At 41.7% G+C, this 18,570-nt stretch overlaps 1 protein-coding gene and 1 pseudogene across 3 annotated transcripts in view; both read left to right on the top strand.

Moving 5' to 3' along the window:
• mocs1 (molybdenum cofactor synthesis 1) overlaps positions 1-9,222 on the top strand; it is a 64,648-nt gene extending 55,426 nt beyond the window's left edge. Inside the window, exon 11 of one of the 2 annotated variants that reach the window (XM_080849901.1) lies at positions 7,855-9,222. In XM_080849901.1, the coding sequence (XP_080706027.1) occupies positions 7,855-8,855 (1,001 nt within the window). In that variant the 3' untranslated portion in view covers positions 8,856-9,222. The remainder of the gene's footprint in view (positions 1-7,854) is intronic. The other variant, XM_080849902.1, reaches the window with a different exon arrangement.
• Positions 9,223-10,634: 1,412 nt separating this feature from the next.
• On the top strand, positions 10,635-11,644 carry LOC308373997 (putative nuclease HARBI1; annotated as a pseudogene). Its single transcript has one exon. The product of its transcript is annotated as a putative nuclease HARBI1 (transcript).
• Positions 11,645-18,570: the final 6,926 nt, after the last annotated feature.

Raw genomic sequence — 18,570 nt, 5'->3', positions numbered from 1 at the left:
GTCTGGCCCGTCTGCAGTGCTATGTGGAAGAGGTGGTGCACTTTTTTTGTCTGATATCTTCAGTTTATCAAAAGTTTCATAAATGGAATACCTTTAATTTCTAAAACCAACAATAGAATGCAAGTTCATGAAAATAAGTCTTTGTTGCAGACCATAATGAAATCTAAAAGTGCCCTGCATTTTGTAATTGTTCTTTAAATTAGAAGCAACACATTTTATGAAAGAAGGTGACTATGCTGCGTTGGCAAGAGTGTATTCACAGTAACTAGGACCCTACACTGACTGGCCACAGTAACTAGGACCCTACACTGACTGATAACCACAGTAACTAGGACCCTACACTGACTGATAACCACAGTAACTAGGACCCTACACTGACTGATAACCACAGTAACTAGGACCCTACACTGACTGGCCACAGTAACTAGGACCCTACACTGACTGGCCACAGTAACTAGGACCCTACACTGACTGATAACCACATTAACTAGGACCCTACACTGACTGATAACCACATTAACTAGGACCCTATACTGACTGGCCACAGTAGCTAGGACCCTACACTGACTGATAACCACAGTAACTAAGACCCTACACTGACTGGCCACTGTAACTAGGACCCTACACTGACTGGCCACAGTAACTAGGACCCTACACTGACTGATAACCACAGTAACTAGGACCCTACACTGACTGATAACCACAGTAACTAGGACCCTACACTGACTGATAACCACAGTAACTAGGGCCCTACACTGCCTGATAACCACAGTAACTAGGACCCTACACTGACTGGCCACAGTAATTAGGACCCTACACTGACTGATAACCACAGTAACTAGGACCCTACACTGACTGGCCACAGTAACTAGGACCCTACACTGACTGATAACCACAGTAACTAAGACCCTACACTGACTGGCCATAGTAACTAGGACCCTTTACTGACTGGTCACAGTAACTAAGACCCTACACTGACTGGCCACAGTAACTAGGACCCTACACTGACTGGCCACAGTAACTAGGACCCTACACTGACTGATAACCACAGTAACTAGGACCCTACCAGGGTTTTTCCTGCATAGAGAAAATGTGGGCGCGCGCCTAAGCCGTTTTCCCGAACGCCTATGAAAAATCCCGAGCGCCTAAAGGCAAAAAAAAAGAGTCTGCCATAAAAAAAAAAAAACTCTCATTCAGCTTAATGGTGTTTTAAGCGCTCACGTTGAATTCAAGCAGCAGCAGCAGATCCCGCCTCCTACAACCCCCTCAGCCAATCATTGAACAGAGGCGTCTCCAAGTTTGCCAGACGTTAGACACTTTAATTTGATTTTTTTTGTATGAAGCAGAGCGAGCAGTTGCCTACATTATCCTAAAAAAACAATACTTTGATAGTAGGCTTTAAGTTTTATTAAAGCAGTGTGTGCGTGAACGTATATATCCTATGTGTGATGGTAAGAATAATATTAATGCCATATATACAATAACTGATTTATGAGAGCTATCCAAAGACTGGTGGCTGCCGATTTAGCAGTCAACCTACCTTACTCTGTACGTTTAGATGCTTTACAGGTAGCTTTAAGCCATTAGATGCCTGAGAAATATTTAGTATCTATAAATAGCAGCTCACCTTTATCTTTTTAACCAGATTTGTAAACAGGTCGCGATCAACAGGCTCAATAGGTACCTTGGTTAAAAATCGAATTACGGTAGAGTCATGCTAGCATTGCGCTAAATAATTAGGCAGCTAACATTTAATAAGTGGTGTTTACATAAAGTCACTTATTGTATATGGCATAAATATTATTCTAAAACACCTTCACTAGTTGTTTTAAGCAGATTTGTGAGCAATTCATCACGTATGCGATGCACGTCAGCGAATATGTTCTGAATAGTATGTTTCAAGTAGGCTACAGCCGAACTCTCGTTCTGTTTTGATCAATATCCAGTTGCTAAGTCTGTGAGGTGCGCGAATGGACAGAGCCAATCCCAATCACTTAATTACTCAACCTGCGGATGCATCCTGTCTTCATCAGTCGGCGGTTTCAATATTCATGGCTTTCAATTTATTAAAATATCTGCTATGTTGTGAACTTACACAGATGTAGGCTATTACTTGATTTGTCTACGCGTTTGAACGAGTACCAGTAGAACGCGGGGCCTCGGGAAGACAGACAACAGCATTGGTTTATCAATGAAAGCTCAACTCGTTTGTGTTGCATCTCGAATATAATAATATTAATATTATTATTGATAAACCGGTGCGGTTGAAAACTGTCGTTCCACTGCGAGGGCCAGCCCAACGTGCACGAGTACACCTGTACAAATGCACACTACATTTCCACTCAAAATACTGTCAAAAGTTTGATTATTGATTTCCAACGCAGCCTCCATTGGTGAAAATAATGGTATGTAGGTTTGTATAATAAACATGAATAGTAATAATAGATAAACTTGACTTTCATAATTCGTGTGTTCCATTTCTGACCACTGGTTAGTTCTAGATTCTATTGATATAGATTTCAGCAGTTTGCATATACGAGGTAAACCTTGATAATCTTTGAACCATACATGATAGCACCATGGTGCTTGGACTATTGTCAATATATTAGCCTATCTATTTTAATTTTAAGTGGAAGCAAAATGATAACCTCAAGCATAGCCTCCATTATTTATGAAATGTAAAAAAAAAAAAAAACATTGATTTCTGCTGATAGGTAACACAGACTGTGCGCGCGTAGCGCGCAATTTTTTTTATTGGGAGCACCGAAGAGCCATTTTGACCCAGGAAAAACCCTGCCTACACTGACTGATAACCACAGTAACTAGGACCCTACACTGACTGATAACCACAGTAACTAGGACCCTACACTGCCTGATAACCACAGTAACTAGGACCCTACACTGACTTGCCACAGCAACTAGGACCCTACACTGACTGGCCACAGTAATTAGGACCCTACACTGACTGATAACCACAGTAACTAGGACCCTACACTGACTGGCCACAGTAACTAGGACCCTACACTGACTGGCCACAGTAATTAGGACCCTATACTGACTGGCCACAGTAATTAGGACCCTACACTGACTGGCCACAGTAACTAGGACCCTATATTGACTGGCCACAGTAACTAGGACCCTTTACTGACTGATAACCACAGTAACTAGGACCCTACACTGACTGATGTCATGCCTGGCTTGGCCGTGCTGGGTGTGCCGCATTAAAACCCTGTTCGAATATGACTGGGCTGTCCTGTCCCTCCGATCCAGAGGGGGAGCCGTCTTGTCTGGCATATGTGGCTAGATGGCAGATAATTGGCGGGTGTATAAAAAGACTTCCTGATGTGAGCTTAATGGCGGCCTCTTTCTCAGACTGACTCTTTTGCACAGGTCTGCCAGACTTTTCCCCGGCGCTTACTCTTTTGGCTTTCTACAACTACACATACACTATACTGATCTGCACAACATTGAACTTTACTTTCTCTTGCCTCTCATTCACTGACTTTTGTAAGTATTTTCATTTACTCAGTTAATAAATTATCTTTTGCTTTAAACCTTTACTCTGTGTGGTCTCCCCATTTTATGTTACCTCCACATCGAGCCATGTGGTCCTAACATATGGGGGCTCGTCCAGCCACTTGATCCTGAAAAAAAAAAAAAAAGAAGTCCATTAGTGGACATTTTGGGCATGTTTGTTTTGGGGAGTTCCACATTTGAATTAAGGGTTAACGATTTGTTTTGGGCGATTTAGTCCAGCCAGTTTTTTTTTGTTTGCTTTGTTTTGACAAAATATGGTTGTGCTTGTGGAACTGGACAACAAATTAAAGAGCAAACTTTTCCCATTTAGAGCGCTCAGGCGTTTAGGTTCCAGAGACTGAGTCTGGGCTGGAGGTCACCGCCGTGGAGTAAGGCTGAATTGACTGTTGTCGGGATAGCTGGTTCTCCAGCGGTATTGGTGGGTGAATTGTTTTTCACTAATCCCCAGCTCTCGGGCTCAGTCAGATGATAGGTTAGTTAGTTGGGGGGTTAATGGTTAGGGAAAATGTTTTGTTGTTGTCCAGTTGCATGAGTTGCACCATTGTAGATTTGTTCGTGGTTGTAAAGTTGACCTGAGAGGACTATAGTGGTGCGGTTAAATCGTTGATTGTTGTTTGGTGGCCTTTGTGTAATTTCAGAATGAATACGCTGGACGAATTTTTGTCTGAGCCGTCGGAGGCTTTGTTTTTAGCGTTGACGAAGGAGCAGTTAATTAGTGTGGCGAAGCACTATTCGATTGAGGTGACTTTGCCAAGTTCAGCCAGGAAGACACAGCTGGCAGGGTTTATTCATGAACTGTTGATAGATAGGGAAGTGCTGTCAGCTGCGAAGCTGCAGGGGCACGTTGAGGCATCGGGGTTTGAAAATGTTTCCCAGGCTAGGTCGAGGGATTTATCATTTGATCAACAAATGCAGATGATGAAACTGCAACATGAACATGAATTGCAAAAGAAAGTGATGGATGCTCAAGAGAGAGAAAAAGATCGTTGTTTGGAGGTAGAAAGGATTAAAAACTTTGATCGAGAGCGCGATGTTGAGCGTACCAGGCTGCAGCTGGCAGCTGAAGGAAAGCTCGTTAGACCTTCCTCGCAAAGTGGCCTGGCTGGCATGGTTAAATTCATTCCAAAATTCGATGAGCGTGAGCCTGGTGTATTTTTGTCGCTGTTTGAACATGTTGCGGATGATTTGAACTGGAGCGATGAAGAAAAGACACTTTTATTGCAAACCGTTTTAGTTGGTCGTGCGCAAAAGGCATTTGTGGCCTTACCGTCTGCAGAAAGAAAAGTGTATACATGTGTTAAAGATGCTGTGTTAAGAGCGTACGAATTAATACCTGAAGCTTATAGACAGCGTTTTCGCTCTTTGAAACAGGCAGATAGACAAACCCATGCTGAACTGGCAAGAGACCTCACCAGTAGTTTCACTCGCTGGTTGACTGCTGAGGGTGTTAGTTCATTTGATGCTTTGCGCGACCTTATGATTTTAGAACAGTTTAAGAATACTTTGTCGGATAAAATTGCCACTTATATACACGAACGTCAAGTAACAACGGCAGCAGAGGCCGCTGTTCTTGCTGATGGTTATGCTCTGACACATAAGTATTCGGTTCGGGAGTGCACTCCGCGTTATGACATGAATTGGAGGGAGCGTCGCCCTAGCCTTTCTAATGCTGGTCCTCCTGGGAGGTATGATCCGATTACACCAGTCACTAAAAACTATTCCTGAGAGTTGAATGCAGATACAACATGTAATTACTGCACTGAGCCAGGTCACTGGAAGTCAAATTGTCCGATTTTGATGGAGCGTAATAAGATGAAAGGTGACGGGTGCAAAGTGGGCCTCTGCTCATCTTCAATTCGTGTTGTACGTTCAAGGTTGACTCCGTTCACTAGAGAAAAAACTTTGGTTCGTGAAAAATGTACACAGGTCATCGATAAAGATTTGGGAAGCATGAAGGATGACAAAAACGAGGAAACATCTTTGTCCAAAGTTGCGAAGTATGCTCCGTTTGTCACCGAGGGGTTTGTCTCGCTGGTCGGAGACTCTCGTTGAATTCCGATTAAGATCCTGCGCGATACTGGCGCATCGGAAAGTTTCATTTGCCAATCTGTATTGCCTTTCTCCTCCGATTCAGATACGGGGAGATGTGTATTAATTCAGGGAATTGGCCTGCAGTCATTTCGAGTGCCGTTGCACAAAATGCAGTTGTTTTCTGGTTTTGTGAATGCTGAAGTAACCATTGCAGTGCGTCCATCTCTGCCAATAGATGGAATTGATCTGATCGTGGGGAATAATTTAGGTCGTGATTGTGTTTTTCCAGATCAGGTATCATGTCCATCGGTAGTTAAGACTAAGGTTACATCACCATCTGAGTCAGATAAGGGTCTGAAAGTTTTTCCAGAAGTTTTCACTGCTAGCGCTTTGACGCACGAAATTGCGCCTGCACAGGCTGCTCAACCGTCTGAGGTATCTAAGAAAACGTCGGCTCGTGTGTTTATTCCACAGTTTCAAGCACCGCTGTCTCGTCGTGACATTGTTGTGGCTCAGAAAAACGACCAGACTGTTCAGAAATATTTTGCCTTGTCTGGAGAGGACAGAAATTTGGATTCTGGGCACTTTGTGCTGGAAGGTTTGCTGTTTAGAAGGTGGTCGCCGACTGCTGATACTGAGGTGGCAGATCAGGTCATGCAGGTTGGGATGCCTACAATCTTTTTGCGAAGTAGCACTGAAAACGGCTAAAAAGAAATCAGAGTTTAAATTAAAAAAAGGCCTTTGTCTGGATGCTCCAACATGTCAATGTTGGTGGTGGGTTGCACCCTGTTTTTTTTTGGGTGTTTTTGGAATTGATGAGTCTTTTACAGAGTCCCATAAATGGGTCTCTGTCTTGTGGGGGGAGTGATGTCATGCCTGGCTTGGCCGTGCTGGGTGTGCCGCATTAAAACCCTGTTAGAATATGACTGGGCTGTCCTGTCCCTCCGATCCACAGGGGGAGCCGTCTTGTCTGGCATATGTGGCTAGATGGCAGATAATTGGCGGGTGTATAAAAAGACTTCCTGATGTGAGCTTAATGGCGGCCTCTTCCTCAGACTGACTCTTTTGCACAGGTCTGCCAGACTTTTCCCCGGCCATGTGGTCCTAACACTGATAACCACAGTAACTAAGACCCTACACTGACTGATAACCACAGTAACTAGGACCCTATACTGACTGGCCACAGTAATTAGGACCCTACACTGACTGGCCACAGTAACTAGGACCCTACACTGACTGATAACCACAGTAACTAGGACCCTACACTGACTGATAACCACAGTAACTAGGACCCTACACTGACTGATAACCACAGTAACTAGGACCCTACACTGACTGATAACCACAGTAACTAGGACCCTTTACTGACTGATAACCACAGTAACTAGGACCCTACACTGACTGATAACCACAGTAACTAGGACCCTACACTGACTGATAACCACAGTAACTAGGACCCTACACTGACTGGCCACAGTAACTAGGACCCTACACTGACTGGCCACAGTAACTAGGACCCTACACTGACTGATAACCACAGTAACTAGGACCCTTTACTGACTGATAACCACAGTAACTAGGACCCTACACTGACTGATAACCACAGTAACTAGGACCCTACACTGACTGATAACCACAGTAACTAGGACCCTACACTGACTGATAACCACAGTAACTAGGACCCTACACTGACTGATAACCACAGTAACTAGGACCCTACACTGACTGATAACCACAGTAACTAGGACCCTACACTGACTGGCCACAGTAACTAGGACCCTACACTGACCACACTCCTGCATGATTGAGAATTATTGGTCTTAAAATGGACAATGCTAATTGGCTGAAGTTTATGGATAATCCCCTGCTAACAATTATCCAACGTAATGTGCCATTGAAACAGAGGATTGAAACTGGGCGGATATTCCATTCAAAATCAGGTGCTTCCAGCAGTAATAATTAGAACATTAACAATGTCTACAGTCTGTTTCTGATTAATCTTTCTTCTAAAATAATGACATTTCTCAGTGGTTTCAAACTTGTAAACAGTGGTGTACATGTATGATGTTTTGTGCTGGATTGTGGGATGAACCAAACCATTCAAATCTTCTATTTACATGCTGTTAAAATGTGGAGAAAAGGCTTAATATATGCCCTTTCAATGACTATGCAGTGCATGAACAAGTTCTGTGAACAGTGCTGTAATAAAATGTATTATCACCATAGAATTGAGTTTTACTGTTACTAGATGCATTATCAGAACTGAGATTCTCCTCTCACCCTCAGGTGGATTACCCAAAGTGCTGCTGGGGCCCGGGAGGAACATTGATTCTGTTCCGACTCATCTTCATTTAGCAGAGTCCTCCGTCCTCACATCAGTCTTAACAGGACGGCGTCTCAAAGCCACTCAAGATGCAGATCAACACCTGCTTACAGACACAAAAGCAGCAGAAACACATAGATTAGTTTTGACCTATGGAAATCGTGAGGTCATTCCAAAGAGAGACATTGTTGAAACCTGCAATATTTCAAGAAATAATGAAGTTGCAACAGGTCGTCTCAGGTTTACAAAAAATCGAAAAATAAACACGCACAATCTGCGTGGCCATAATGGCCACACTGCACTAAGGGCTTCTCATTTTTTGCACCAAATCTCTACAGTTCTCCCTGTAGCGCCCCTCAAAGCACAGGGCAGCTTGGTCAAGCAGCCACTTCCACTATTGCAAAGAATGCATCAGACTCACAGCCAAGCAAATGATGCCAACCAACAGATAAACACTTTATCAGCCCAGAGCCTCCCCACTTCTGACCTGCTGACTCACACCGACACACACGGGCGTGCCTCTATGGTGGACGTGAGTGAGAAGGGCACCACGCAGCGTACAGCCACAGCCAGTGCCACCGTACACCTAGGAGCCCAAGCCTTCAGCTTGGTGCGTGACAACCAGCTGGCCAAAGGTGATGCATTGAGTGTGGCACGGCTGGCTGGCATCATGGCAGCCAAGCAGACCGCTGCGCTCATCCCCCTTTGCCACCCTCTGCCGCTGGACCATATAGCTGTTTCTGTGGAGCTCCACGAGGGCGGCCATGCTGCTGTTGTCACTGCCACCTGCCGGACCAGCGGCCGCACGGGGGTGGAGATGGAGGCGCTGACAGCTGTCACCGTGGCATCACTGGCTCTTTATGACATGTGCAAGGCTGTCAGTCGTGACCTCATCATCACCGATGTCAAGCTGCTCGCCAAGACAGGTGGTCGGAGAGGAGACTACCAACGACATCAAATCTGAGCCCATGCACTTCCACACCACACCCCATCACATCACCCTGCAGTAGAGGTCATTTCCTTTGCCATCAGTCCTCTGCACAAAAATCCAGTTCAGACTCAATATGTGCAGACATTCACTAGAGGAAGATAAAGGTTTGATTAGCTATCATAAAGACCAATGTTACCGCTCACCCATAAAGATCCAGGGCAGTTGGCAGTGTGAACTGCATGGCAGTTCTGAACATTTAGTACAAGTTACACCAGACTCAATGTTTTCATTATACTTCCAATCACATAGTGGATCTTTCTGTCTTCATTGTCATAGGGTCATCATTACTGGTTTTACTCAAACAATGCAGCTTCCCTCATGTGCTACAAGATGATGTGATTGTAGGTAATTATTGATAATTGTGATTTATGTCAAATTATGTGCTAAATAAAAAAAATATATATAACATATTTATTTCTTCATACTGTACCTTTTTGAGTTTATAACTCACTGCAGAGAAAGCATGTGACGTCTGCCAATCAGTCATAGTTATGTTTAATTAATCCGCAGCTCCTTGAGATCATCATAGGGGCATGAGACTGATAACAACATTTTGAATGCTTGACCTTATTGACCAAAGAAAGAGGTTTGGGACTGAATTAAGTCAACATTTCAGGAGCAATATTTATCTGGTAGAGATTTCCATAGACTGTAAAATCCTCTGGGGCCGGTATTTCAAAAATGATCCAACAGGATTAATCCTCCTGGATTGGATTAAATCCTGATCAGATCCTAAAAACGGGTATTTCAAAGCAAATCTGATCCTGAAGATTCAGATTCAGATTCGGGAATCCAATCCTGCCTTTGATCCGGATTAAAAGCTGCTGTTGAGTATTTCAAAATTTAAGCTGGATCAATCTGGATCAGTTTGATCCTAAAAATCAGGATCACCCTGATCCCACCTCAGAGGTGGATTTGAGGGAGATTACATGTTAAGATTTGAACAGTTAAAGTTTAACTGCTCCCAAAGTTCTTTGTTTAATACAACTAAGCTTCACTGCTGTTTGATCAATGTTTATTTCCTGTTCACGTTCCTTTTTTTTTCTGCAAACATGCACGCTGTTCACTGCAATGCTTTAACCAATCGGCGTCAGAAGTGCAACACAGAATAAACATTACACTACTGCTAAGTGACATTACAAACTCCAATTAACAAGGAATTATGAAGGAAAAACAATGTGATTTATTTAACAAACAGTGTTAAACTCTGCAGCACATTTCATTCTTTTAGCTGTTTTTCCAGCAACTGAATTCTTAACTTCACTTCTTGTTTAAGTAACTCTCACCTCCTATGATGTCCAAAACCGTATCAGTGAATTCCCCACGTTTTATGGACTTGTTCCCTGTTTGGGGGTTTTTCGCCTCAGAATGGCTTGGTAGCCTTCTGCTTTAAGTTTTTCCAGCTAAGTCGAACCTGTTCAACACTGCGCTGTTGGCCACTACCAGTGGCATTAATTTGCCTCGTTATGTCGGCCCATATTTAATTTTTTACTTTTGAGGACAGAGAACTCTGTCCAGGACCACTAAAACCTCCAAAAAGGGCCTGGTAATTGGCACGAACACCCTCCAAAAGGGCTGTTGTCTCTGCTGTGGTGAAATTACTTCCTTTATTCTTCTCCATGTTGTCTGAGAAAGCCCTATCACTAAGGAAGGCCTTAAATACCATAAAGCTAAATTGAAAGCAGGTGAGAAAGAACAGGTCACAGACTTTAAAACTGGGCTCGTTAGGTCAATGACCTTTGCTTCTGCAACATGACATCCATAGTACATGTCCTGCGGCACCGTCAGAGACGATACAAGCCTCGTCAGTATGTCCAACGAGGTAATTTCATTGAGCAGTACTCAAATGATGAGCTTTATGCACGTTTTAGATTTCGAAGAGAAGACATTTTGTATTTATGTGAAATTCTTCGCCCACATCTTCAACGTCCTACAAGAAGGAGTCATGCCTTAACTGTGGAGGAGCAGGTGCTTATTGCCCTACGTTTCTTTGCCTGTGGATCCTTCTATGAAGTCATTGCAGATGGCCTGGCTGTGACAAAGTCTACAGTGGGACACGTCATGCATTCAGTGGTATCAGCCCTGGCTGGTCTAATTCACCAGTATGAGATTTCCAGATACTGAGGAAGAAATAACACAAACCAAGAGAAAATTCTTCTCAATTGCCAGGATGCCTAACACTATTGGTGCCATTGACTGCACCCACATACACATTCATACACATTCAGGCACCCTATGAAAGAGAATGGGAATTTGTCAACAGAAAGGGACGGCATAGTATCAATGTGCAGCTCATAGGGAATGCTGACCTTAAAATAACCAACTGTGTTGTGAGATGGCCTGGTTCTGTACATGATGCACGGATTTTAAGAGAAAGTCAACTCTACAGAAGACTGCAACAAACTGCGCCGGATGGTATCCTCCTGGGTGACAGTGGCTACCCACTTCTACGGTGGCTTATGACCCCCTTTGCTACTGTCACATGTGACTCACAGCAGAGGTATAACAATGCACACAGCGCAACAAGGGGAACAATTGAGCGAATCAATGGTGTTTTAAAACGCAGATTTGCCTGCCTGAACTATCTTCGTGTGGAGCCGAAGCAGGCCTGCAATATAATATCTGCCTGCATTGTTCTTCATAACATTGCCCAATTGAGAAGAGTTCCTCTGAACGAAGACATCCTGGACAGACCACCACAGCTGCAGCCACCACCACCACCACCACATCAAGCCGATGAACCAGCAGGAAAAGCAGTTTGAAATGCCATGGTTAATTTGTATTTCTCTTGATCCTCATAGCTCATAACATTTTACAGGTCACTTATACTGTTTGTGCATCAGCATTGGTGATGAATGATAAGGTCTGGTGCTTTTGTTTAACAAAACTTGGATTTGTATGTTTAAGTTTGAATATGAATGCCTTATTTAAGAAACAGTTTTTTTGTTAAGTTATACCCACTGATAAAGTTATACCCACTGAAACTCGGTCAAATGTTTTTATTCACATGCATTCAGCACACACACTTAATTTTCATAGCCAAAGCTCAAAAAGTAATGCCATTTGGAGCAAGTCTGTGTTAGTCTGTGCAAGTCTCTTCCCACAGACATCTGTCAAGAAAATCTAATATTAAAGTTTTAGGGCTGTCCCTTGTTAACAACTGTTTCCTAAAAAAAGATATGTGCAAAACATTTTAAAATCTACACACAATGCCCTGCGAGTGAATGCATTAAAATGTGGTCTGTGGACCGCGACATACAGACGCTAGCCAATTTACCAACTTGTTAGCTCTAACACAGAAGTCAATACAGCAGTGTTAGCTCGTATTAGCGCGAACTCGGCTTTATTTGAGATCGCCAAGCTATTCTTTCAACTTTGTGCTGATTTACAAAATTGGTTAACTCAATATAATGATTGCCTTTCATGTAGTTTTAGGACGCATCAACACTGGCCAAGATTATACTTTAATTTAGAGACAATAGTTGAGCTAGCTTCTCCTTTTTCTTGTCATGTTCGATCCATTTCCTGTTTCCTGTCTGTGATCCAGGGGGCGGGACGGATTTGGACATCCCAATCTGCCGGTATCAGGATCACTCTGATCCAATCTGGCAAAGTTTTGAAATACCGGGATAGATCAGGTTGATCCGTGGATGAGAACAGGGGGATTTGGTTATCCGGATCATTCTGATCTGGATTACAAGTTTTGAAATAGCGGCCCCTGGGGCCAGTAGGGCCTATTTCAAAATGATCCAACAGGATTAATCTTTCTGGATTGGATTAAATCCTGATCAGATCCTAAAAACGGGTATTTCAAAGCAAATCTGATCCTGAAGATTCAGATTCATATTTGGGAATCCAATCCTGCCTTTGATCTGGATTAAACACTGCTGTTGAGTATTTCAAAATTTAAGTGGGAAATCTGGATCAGTTTGATCCTTAAAATCAGGATCACCCTGATCCCACCTCAGAGGTGGATTGGAGGGAGATTACATGTAAGTTTGAACAGTTTAGGTGTAGCTGCTCCAAAAGTTATTTTTTTGATACAGTAATTCACTGATGTTTGATCAATGTTTATTTTCGTTGCACTTTCCTTTCTTTTTCAGAAAACACAGTGAAAGCTTGAATATGAATGCCTTATTTAAGTAACAGTTTTTTGTTAAGTTATACCTACTGATCAAAGAACCCACTGAAAATCAGTCAAATTTATTTATTAACATGCATTCAGCACACACACTTAATTTTCATAGCCAAAACTCAAAAGGTTATGCCAATTGGAGCAGGTCTGTTAACTGGCTGTCTTCTCTTCCCACAGACGTCTGTAAAGAAAAACTAATATTAAAGTTTTAGGGCTGTCCCTTTTGTTGACAACTGTTTCATAAAAAGATATGTACAACACATTTTAAAATCTACACGCAATGCCTTGCGAGTGGATGCTTTCAAATCTGGTCTGTGGACCGCGACATACAGACGCTAGCCTATTTACCAACTTGTTAGCTCCTTAACTACACAGAAGTCAATGGAGCAGCGTTAGCGCGAACTCTGCTTTATTTGAGATCACCGAGCTCTTCTTTCAACTTTGTGATGATTTACTTAATTGGTTAACTCAAAATAATGATTGCCCTTCATCTAGTCTAAGGACGCATCAACACTGACCAAGATTATACTTTAATTAAGAGACAATAGTTGTGTTAGCTTCTCCTTTTTCCGCTCAAATGTTCGCTCCATTTCCTGTCTGTGATCCAGGGGGCGGGACGGATTTGGACATCCCAATCTGCTGGTATCAGGATCACTCATCCAATCTGGCAAAGTTTTGAAATACCGGGATAGATCAGGTTGATCCGTGGATGAGAACAGGGGGATTTGGTTATCCGGATCATTCTGATCTGGATTACAAGTTTTGAAATACCGGCCCCTGGAGAGGAGGTGTATGGAGAGACCTCACTTCATTGTCACTTCTGCTGACACTTAAGTGTAGCTGAAATCCAGGAGTAAATTGGATACATAACTAACTAAATAAACATTTGGATAAATAACTTACTAAATAAACATTTGGTCAATTTCTTAGCAAATACCTATAATGCAGTACAATGCTGTATCTGGGTGTTCTTATTTAAAACAACAGGTCCAAAATGTGTCCATAATGTTATAGGTTGTCATATTTTGTTTTCGAAATGGTCTACCAATTTTTGCATTGTTCAGATTAACAATGTATCTAGATCCCATAGCGGCCGCCGACGGCCTTCTCCTCCCATAGCGGCCGCGGCCGGCCGTAACTTTTAAAGACACAATACTACAACATTAATAAATGAAAAAATACCCCGCTAATGGATAGGCAAGGCAAGGCAAGGCAAATTTATTTATATAGCACATTTCGTACATTAAATGCAATTCAATGTGCTTTACAGAAACAAACATAGAATTTAAATTGAAACACAGTCAAAGAAACTTAAATAAAAATAAAAATAAAAACACAATGAAAATAAATAAATAAAACATTAAAAATCAATAAATTGCAGGTAAGAGCCATTATGATTAGCACTAAGAAGCAGCATACCGTAATAAATAGAGAATTTCACATATAGGCTAAAGAGAATAGGTTAGTTTTTAATCTTGTCTTGAAACTGTCTATGGTGGGGGCAGTTTTGATGTGGTCTGGTAGAAGATTCCAAAGTTTTACTGCATAATAACTGAAGGCTGCTTGACCTTGTTTAGTTTTAACAGTAGGGGCCGCCAACGAGATTCTATCCTGGGATCGGAGGGGTCTGGGAGGTACATACGGCTGGAGCATGTCCTTAAAATATAAAGGTCCAAACCCATGCATGGACTTAAAAACAAGAAGCATCACTTTAAAATCAATTCTGTGGCTAACTGGAAGCCAGTGAAGAGATTTCAGTATTGGAGTTATATGTTCTGTTCTCCTGGTTTTGGTAAGAACTCTAGCAGCCGCATTTTGTATTAGCTGGAGCTTTTTAATATGCTTTTTGGGGAGTCCAGTGAAAAGACTATTACAATAGTCAATTCTGCTGGAAATGAATGCATGGACAAGTTTTTCAAGATCAGCCTGTGACATGAAACCTCTTAGTTTTGAAATGTTTTTTAAATGGTAAAAGGCTGATTTAGAGATGAATTTTATATGTTGATTGAATGACAGGTCACTATCTAGAATGACACCCACATTTTTAACAATGGCCTTTGGTTTTAGTCCTTTGGTGTTAAGAAATTCACTGACCTGGTGTCTGTCGCTTACTTTTCCAAAGACAATAACTTCTGTTTTGTCACTATTAAGTTGAAGAAAATTAAGACACATCCAGTTATTGACCTGATCTATGCACAGATTAAGTGATTCTAGCGGGCTAAGGTCATTGGGAGAAATTGCTAAGTATAATTGAGTGTCGTCAGCATAGCTATGGTATGAAATCTGATGTTGTTTGATAATTTGCCCGAGTGGGAGCATATACAAATTGAACAACAGGGGGCCTAGGATCGATCCTTGGGGAACACCACAGTTTAAGGGGATGGATGAGGAAGTGTAATTGCCAATACTGACATAGAAACTTCTGTCTTTGAGGTAGGATTTGAGCCAGTCAATCACTGTGCCCCTCAGACCAACCAGGTGCTCAAGCCTGTGGAGTAGTATTGCATGATCAACTGTGTCAAATGCAGCACTTAAGTCTAATAAGACCAGAGCAGTTGTTTTCCCACAGTCAGTACTTAGCCTTATATCATTGAGTACCTTAACAAAGGCGGTTTCTGTGCTGTGATAGGTTCGGAAACCAGACTGAAATGGGTCTAGACATGAATTATCAGTTAAAAACTCAGTTAGTTGGTTAAAAACTATCCTTTCAATGATTTTGCTAATGAAAGGCAAGTTAGATATGGGCCTGTAGTTGTTATATACAGAGGTATCCAGATTCCTTTTTTTAATAAGGGGTTTTACAATGGCTGTTTTTAGGGACTTTGGAAAAATGCCAGATTGTAGAGATGTATTCACTAGTTTCAGTACATCTGTGATTAGGAGATGGAAGACAGATTTAAGGAACTGAGTTGGCAGAACATCCAAACTGCAAGTTGATGAATTCAGAGCTTGTACAGTTTTTAGAAGGATTGTACTGTCTATAATAGAAAATTCTGACATTACATTGTTTGGTATTCCTTCTATGGGTCCAGGCTTTGTAAGGTTTGTACATGATATGCTAGCTCTTATATTGTAAATCTTATTATTAAAGAAAGCTGCAAAGTCATTGCAGGCTTCAGTAGAGATAAACTCACTGGGAAACTGAAAGACAGGAGATGTAAGTTTTTCCACAATTGAAAACAGCACCTTGGAGTTGTTAATATTTCTACTGATGGTGTTTGAGAAGAAGGATTTCCTAGCCTTGTATATTTCAGAATTATACTTGTGGAGTGTTTCTTTGTAGATACAATAGTGGATTGTGAGTTTTTGTTTCCGCCATTTCCTCTCAGTTTTCCTGCATTCTCTTTTAAGGGATTTGACTATGGGGTTTAGTAGCCATGGAGCTTTGCTTTTGTTGGTGATTTTTTTTATTTTCACAGGGGCAACATGGTCCATGACATGTGTCATTTGTGAAATAAAGGTGTCCATTAAACAATCTGTTAGATTTGACTGATAGATTAACATCTTACTTTTATTTTGAAACCGGAAACTGGAAATGCTGTCATTGGCTTTTTTTAAGTATTTGCTAATTTAACCTCGCTACTGACAGATCGCCTGGGGCAGGTATTTCAAAATGATCCAACAGGATTAATCTTCCTGGATTGGATTAAATCCTGATCAGATCCTAAAAACGGGTATTTCAAAGCAAATCTGGGGCCGTATTCACAAAGCCTTTTATCTTACCACTAGGAGTGCTCCTAACTCGCGCTAAAACCTTTTACGTAGGAGTAATTTCTTAAAAGTGATTCACAACGGCTCTGAGACCTACTCATACTAAGGATAATACCAACTCCTACGCTTAAGATAAAAACTCCGTTGCTATGGATGACGTCGCTTCTCATGCACGAGTTTAGAAGGGGTGAGGACGGTGATTGGTTGTTGACAGGCTCTCTCATTAAAAACTCATTCGTGACGTCTCTCTAACAATCCCACTATATCGACTGAAAATAAGAGAATAACCTAGGCTTCAAATTAAGTCATATTAAATAGTTATGGACAGTGCAGTTAGCAGAATGCACACGCATGATGACAAGTTTGTGCATCCAACGGGAATGACACTTTGCACGTTAAGAGAAATATAAAGCGATCAATATAAAATATGGCAATTGCATGTAATCAAGGCAGTAATAATTAAAGCACCCAGCAAACTGTAAGGCTATTATATTTCCAGCCCTTGACCACTTCAAATATCAGCACATGCGGCCCTTTAAGCCCTCCAATCTTAATTGATCAAAGCGAAATGAACGTGAAACGTATAGCCTCAGCGAAAGCCTACTGGTCCCAGGACCAATAGCCACTGTCACCCCAGCGGCATCCAGCTGGTAAGTTCTCAAAAACCTGCTGCAGACCGCTCTGCGTTGAAATGCACAAGTCATATACATCCAACTGTTGGATGATGTGGGGTCTACAGTGCGTTGATAGTTTGATGAATTAAACGGCTGAATGATGATCCCCAGTGTCGTCATTTGCGTTTTCCGCGAAGCCAAATAGCCTATCTTTATGTTTCCAAACATTTCACTTCGGGACACATCGTTGTTTAAAGGCGTCATTGCATCCCGCGCTAATTCTACGACAATATTAATACCTTCACGGTTTAAGCAATGTCTTTTATCAATTCCAAGTCGGCTGCAGCCATCTTACGATTTTTTGTGAATAGGTCTTAGTGACTTAGGAGTCCTCATGAGGAGTTTTAAGCTGTCCTAGACTTAGGTGCTACTTTTAGGGATAAAATTTTTTGTGAATTGCTCTTAGTAAAAAAAATTAGGAGTCCTACATTTAAGACTGACACGCCCATTATTTTTAGGAGTTTCTCCTAAATTCGCCACTTATGAGCTACTTTTAGCCCTAAGATTCTTTGTGAATACGGCCCCTGATCCTGAAGATTCAGATTCAGATTTGGGAATCCAATCCTGCCTTTGATTTGGATTAAACACTGCTGTTGAGTATTTCAAAATGTAAGTGGGAAATCTGGATCAGTTTGGTCCTAAAAATCAGGATCACCCTGATCCCACCTCAGAGGTGGATTTGAGGGAGATTACATGTAAAGGTTTGAACAGTTTAAGTGTAACTTCTCCCAAAGTTTTTTGTTTGATACAGTAGCTACAATTCACTGCTGTTTGATCAATGTTTATTTTCGTTGCACTTTCCTTTCTTTTTCAGAAAACACAGTGAAAGTTTGAATATGAATGCCTTATTTAAGTAACAGTTTTTTGTTAAGTTATACCCACTGATAAAAGCCTCCACTGAAAATCAGTCAAATGTATTTATTAACATGCATTCAGCACACACAATTCATTTTCATAGCCAAAGCTCAAAAGGTTATGCCATTTGGAGCAGATCTATGTTAACTGCCTGTCTTCTCTTTCCACAAACATCTGTAAAGAAAAACAAATATTAAGGTTTTAGAGCTGTCCCTTTTGTTGACAACTGTTTCCTAAAAAGATATGTACAACACATTTTGAATTCTACATACAATGCCTTGCGAGTAAATTAGGGTGACCAGATTTGCCGGAC

This window comes from Sprattus sprattus, assembly GCF_963457725.1.
Source record: "Sprattus sprattus genome assembly, chromosome: 13".
Classification (NCBI taxonomy): Eukaryota; Metazoa; Chordata; class Actinopteri; order Clupeiformes; family Clupeidae; genus Sprattus; species Sprattus sprattus.
This window is presented reverse-complemented; position numbering and strand designations above follow the sequence as displayed.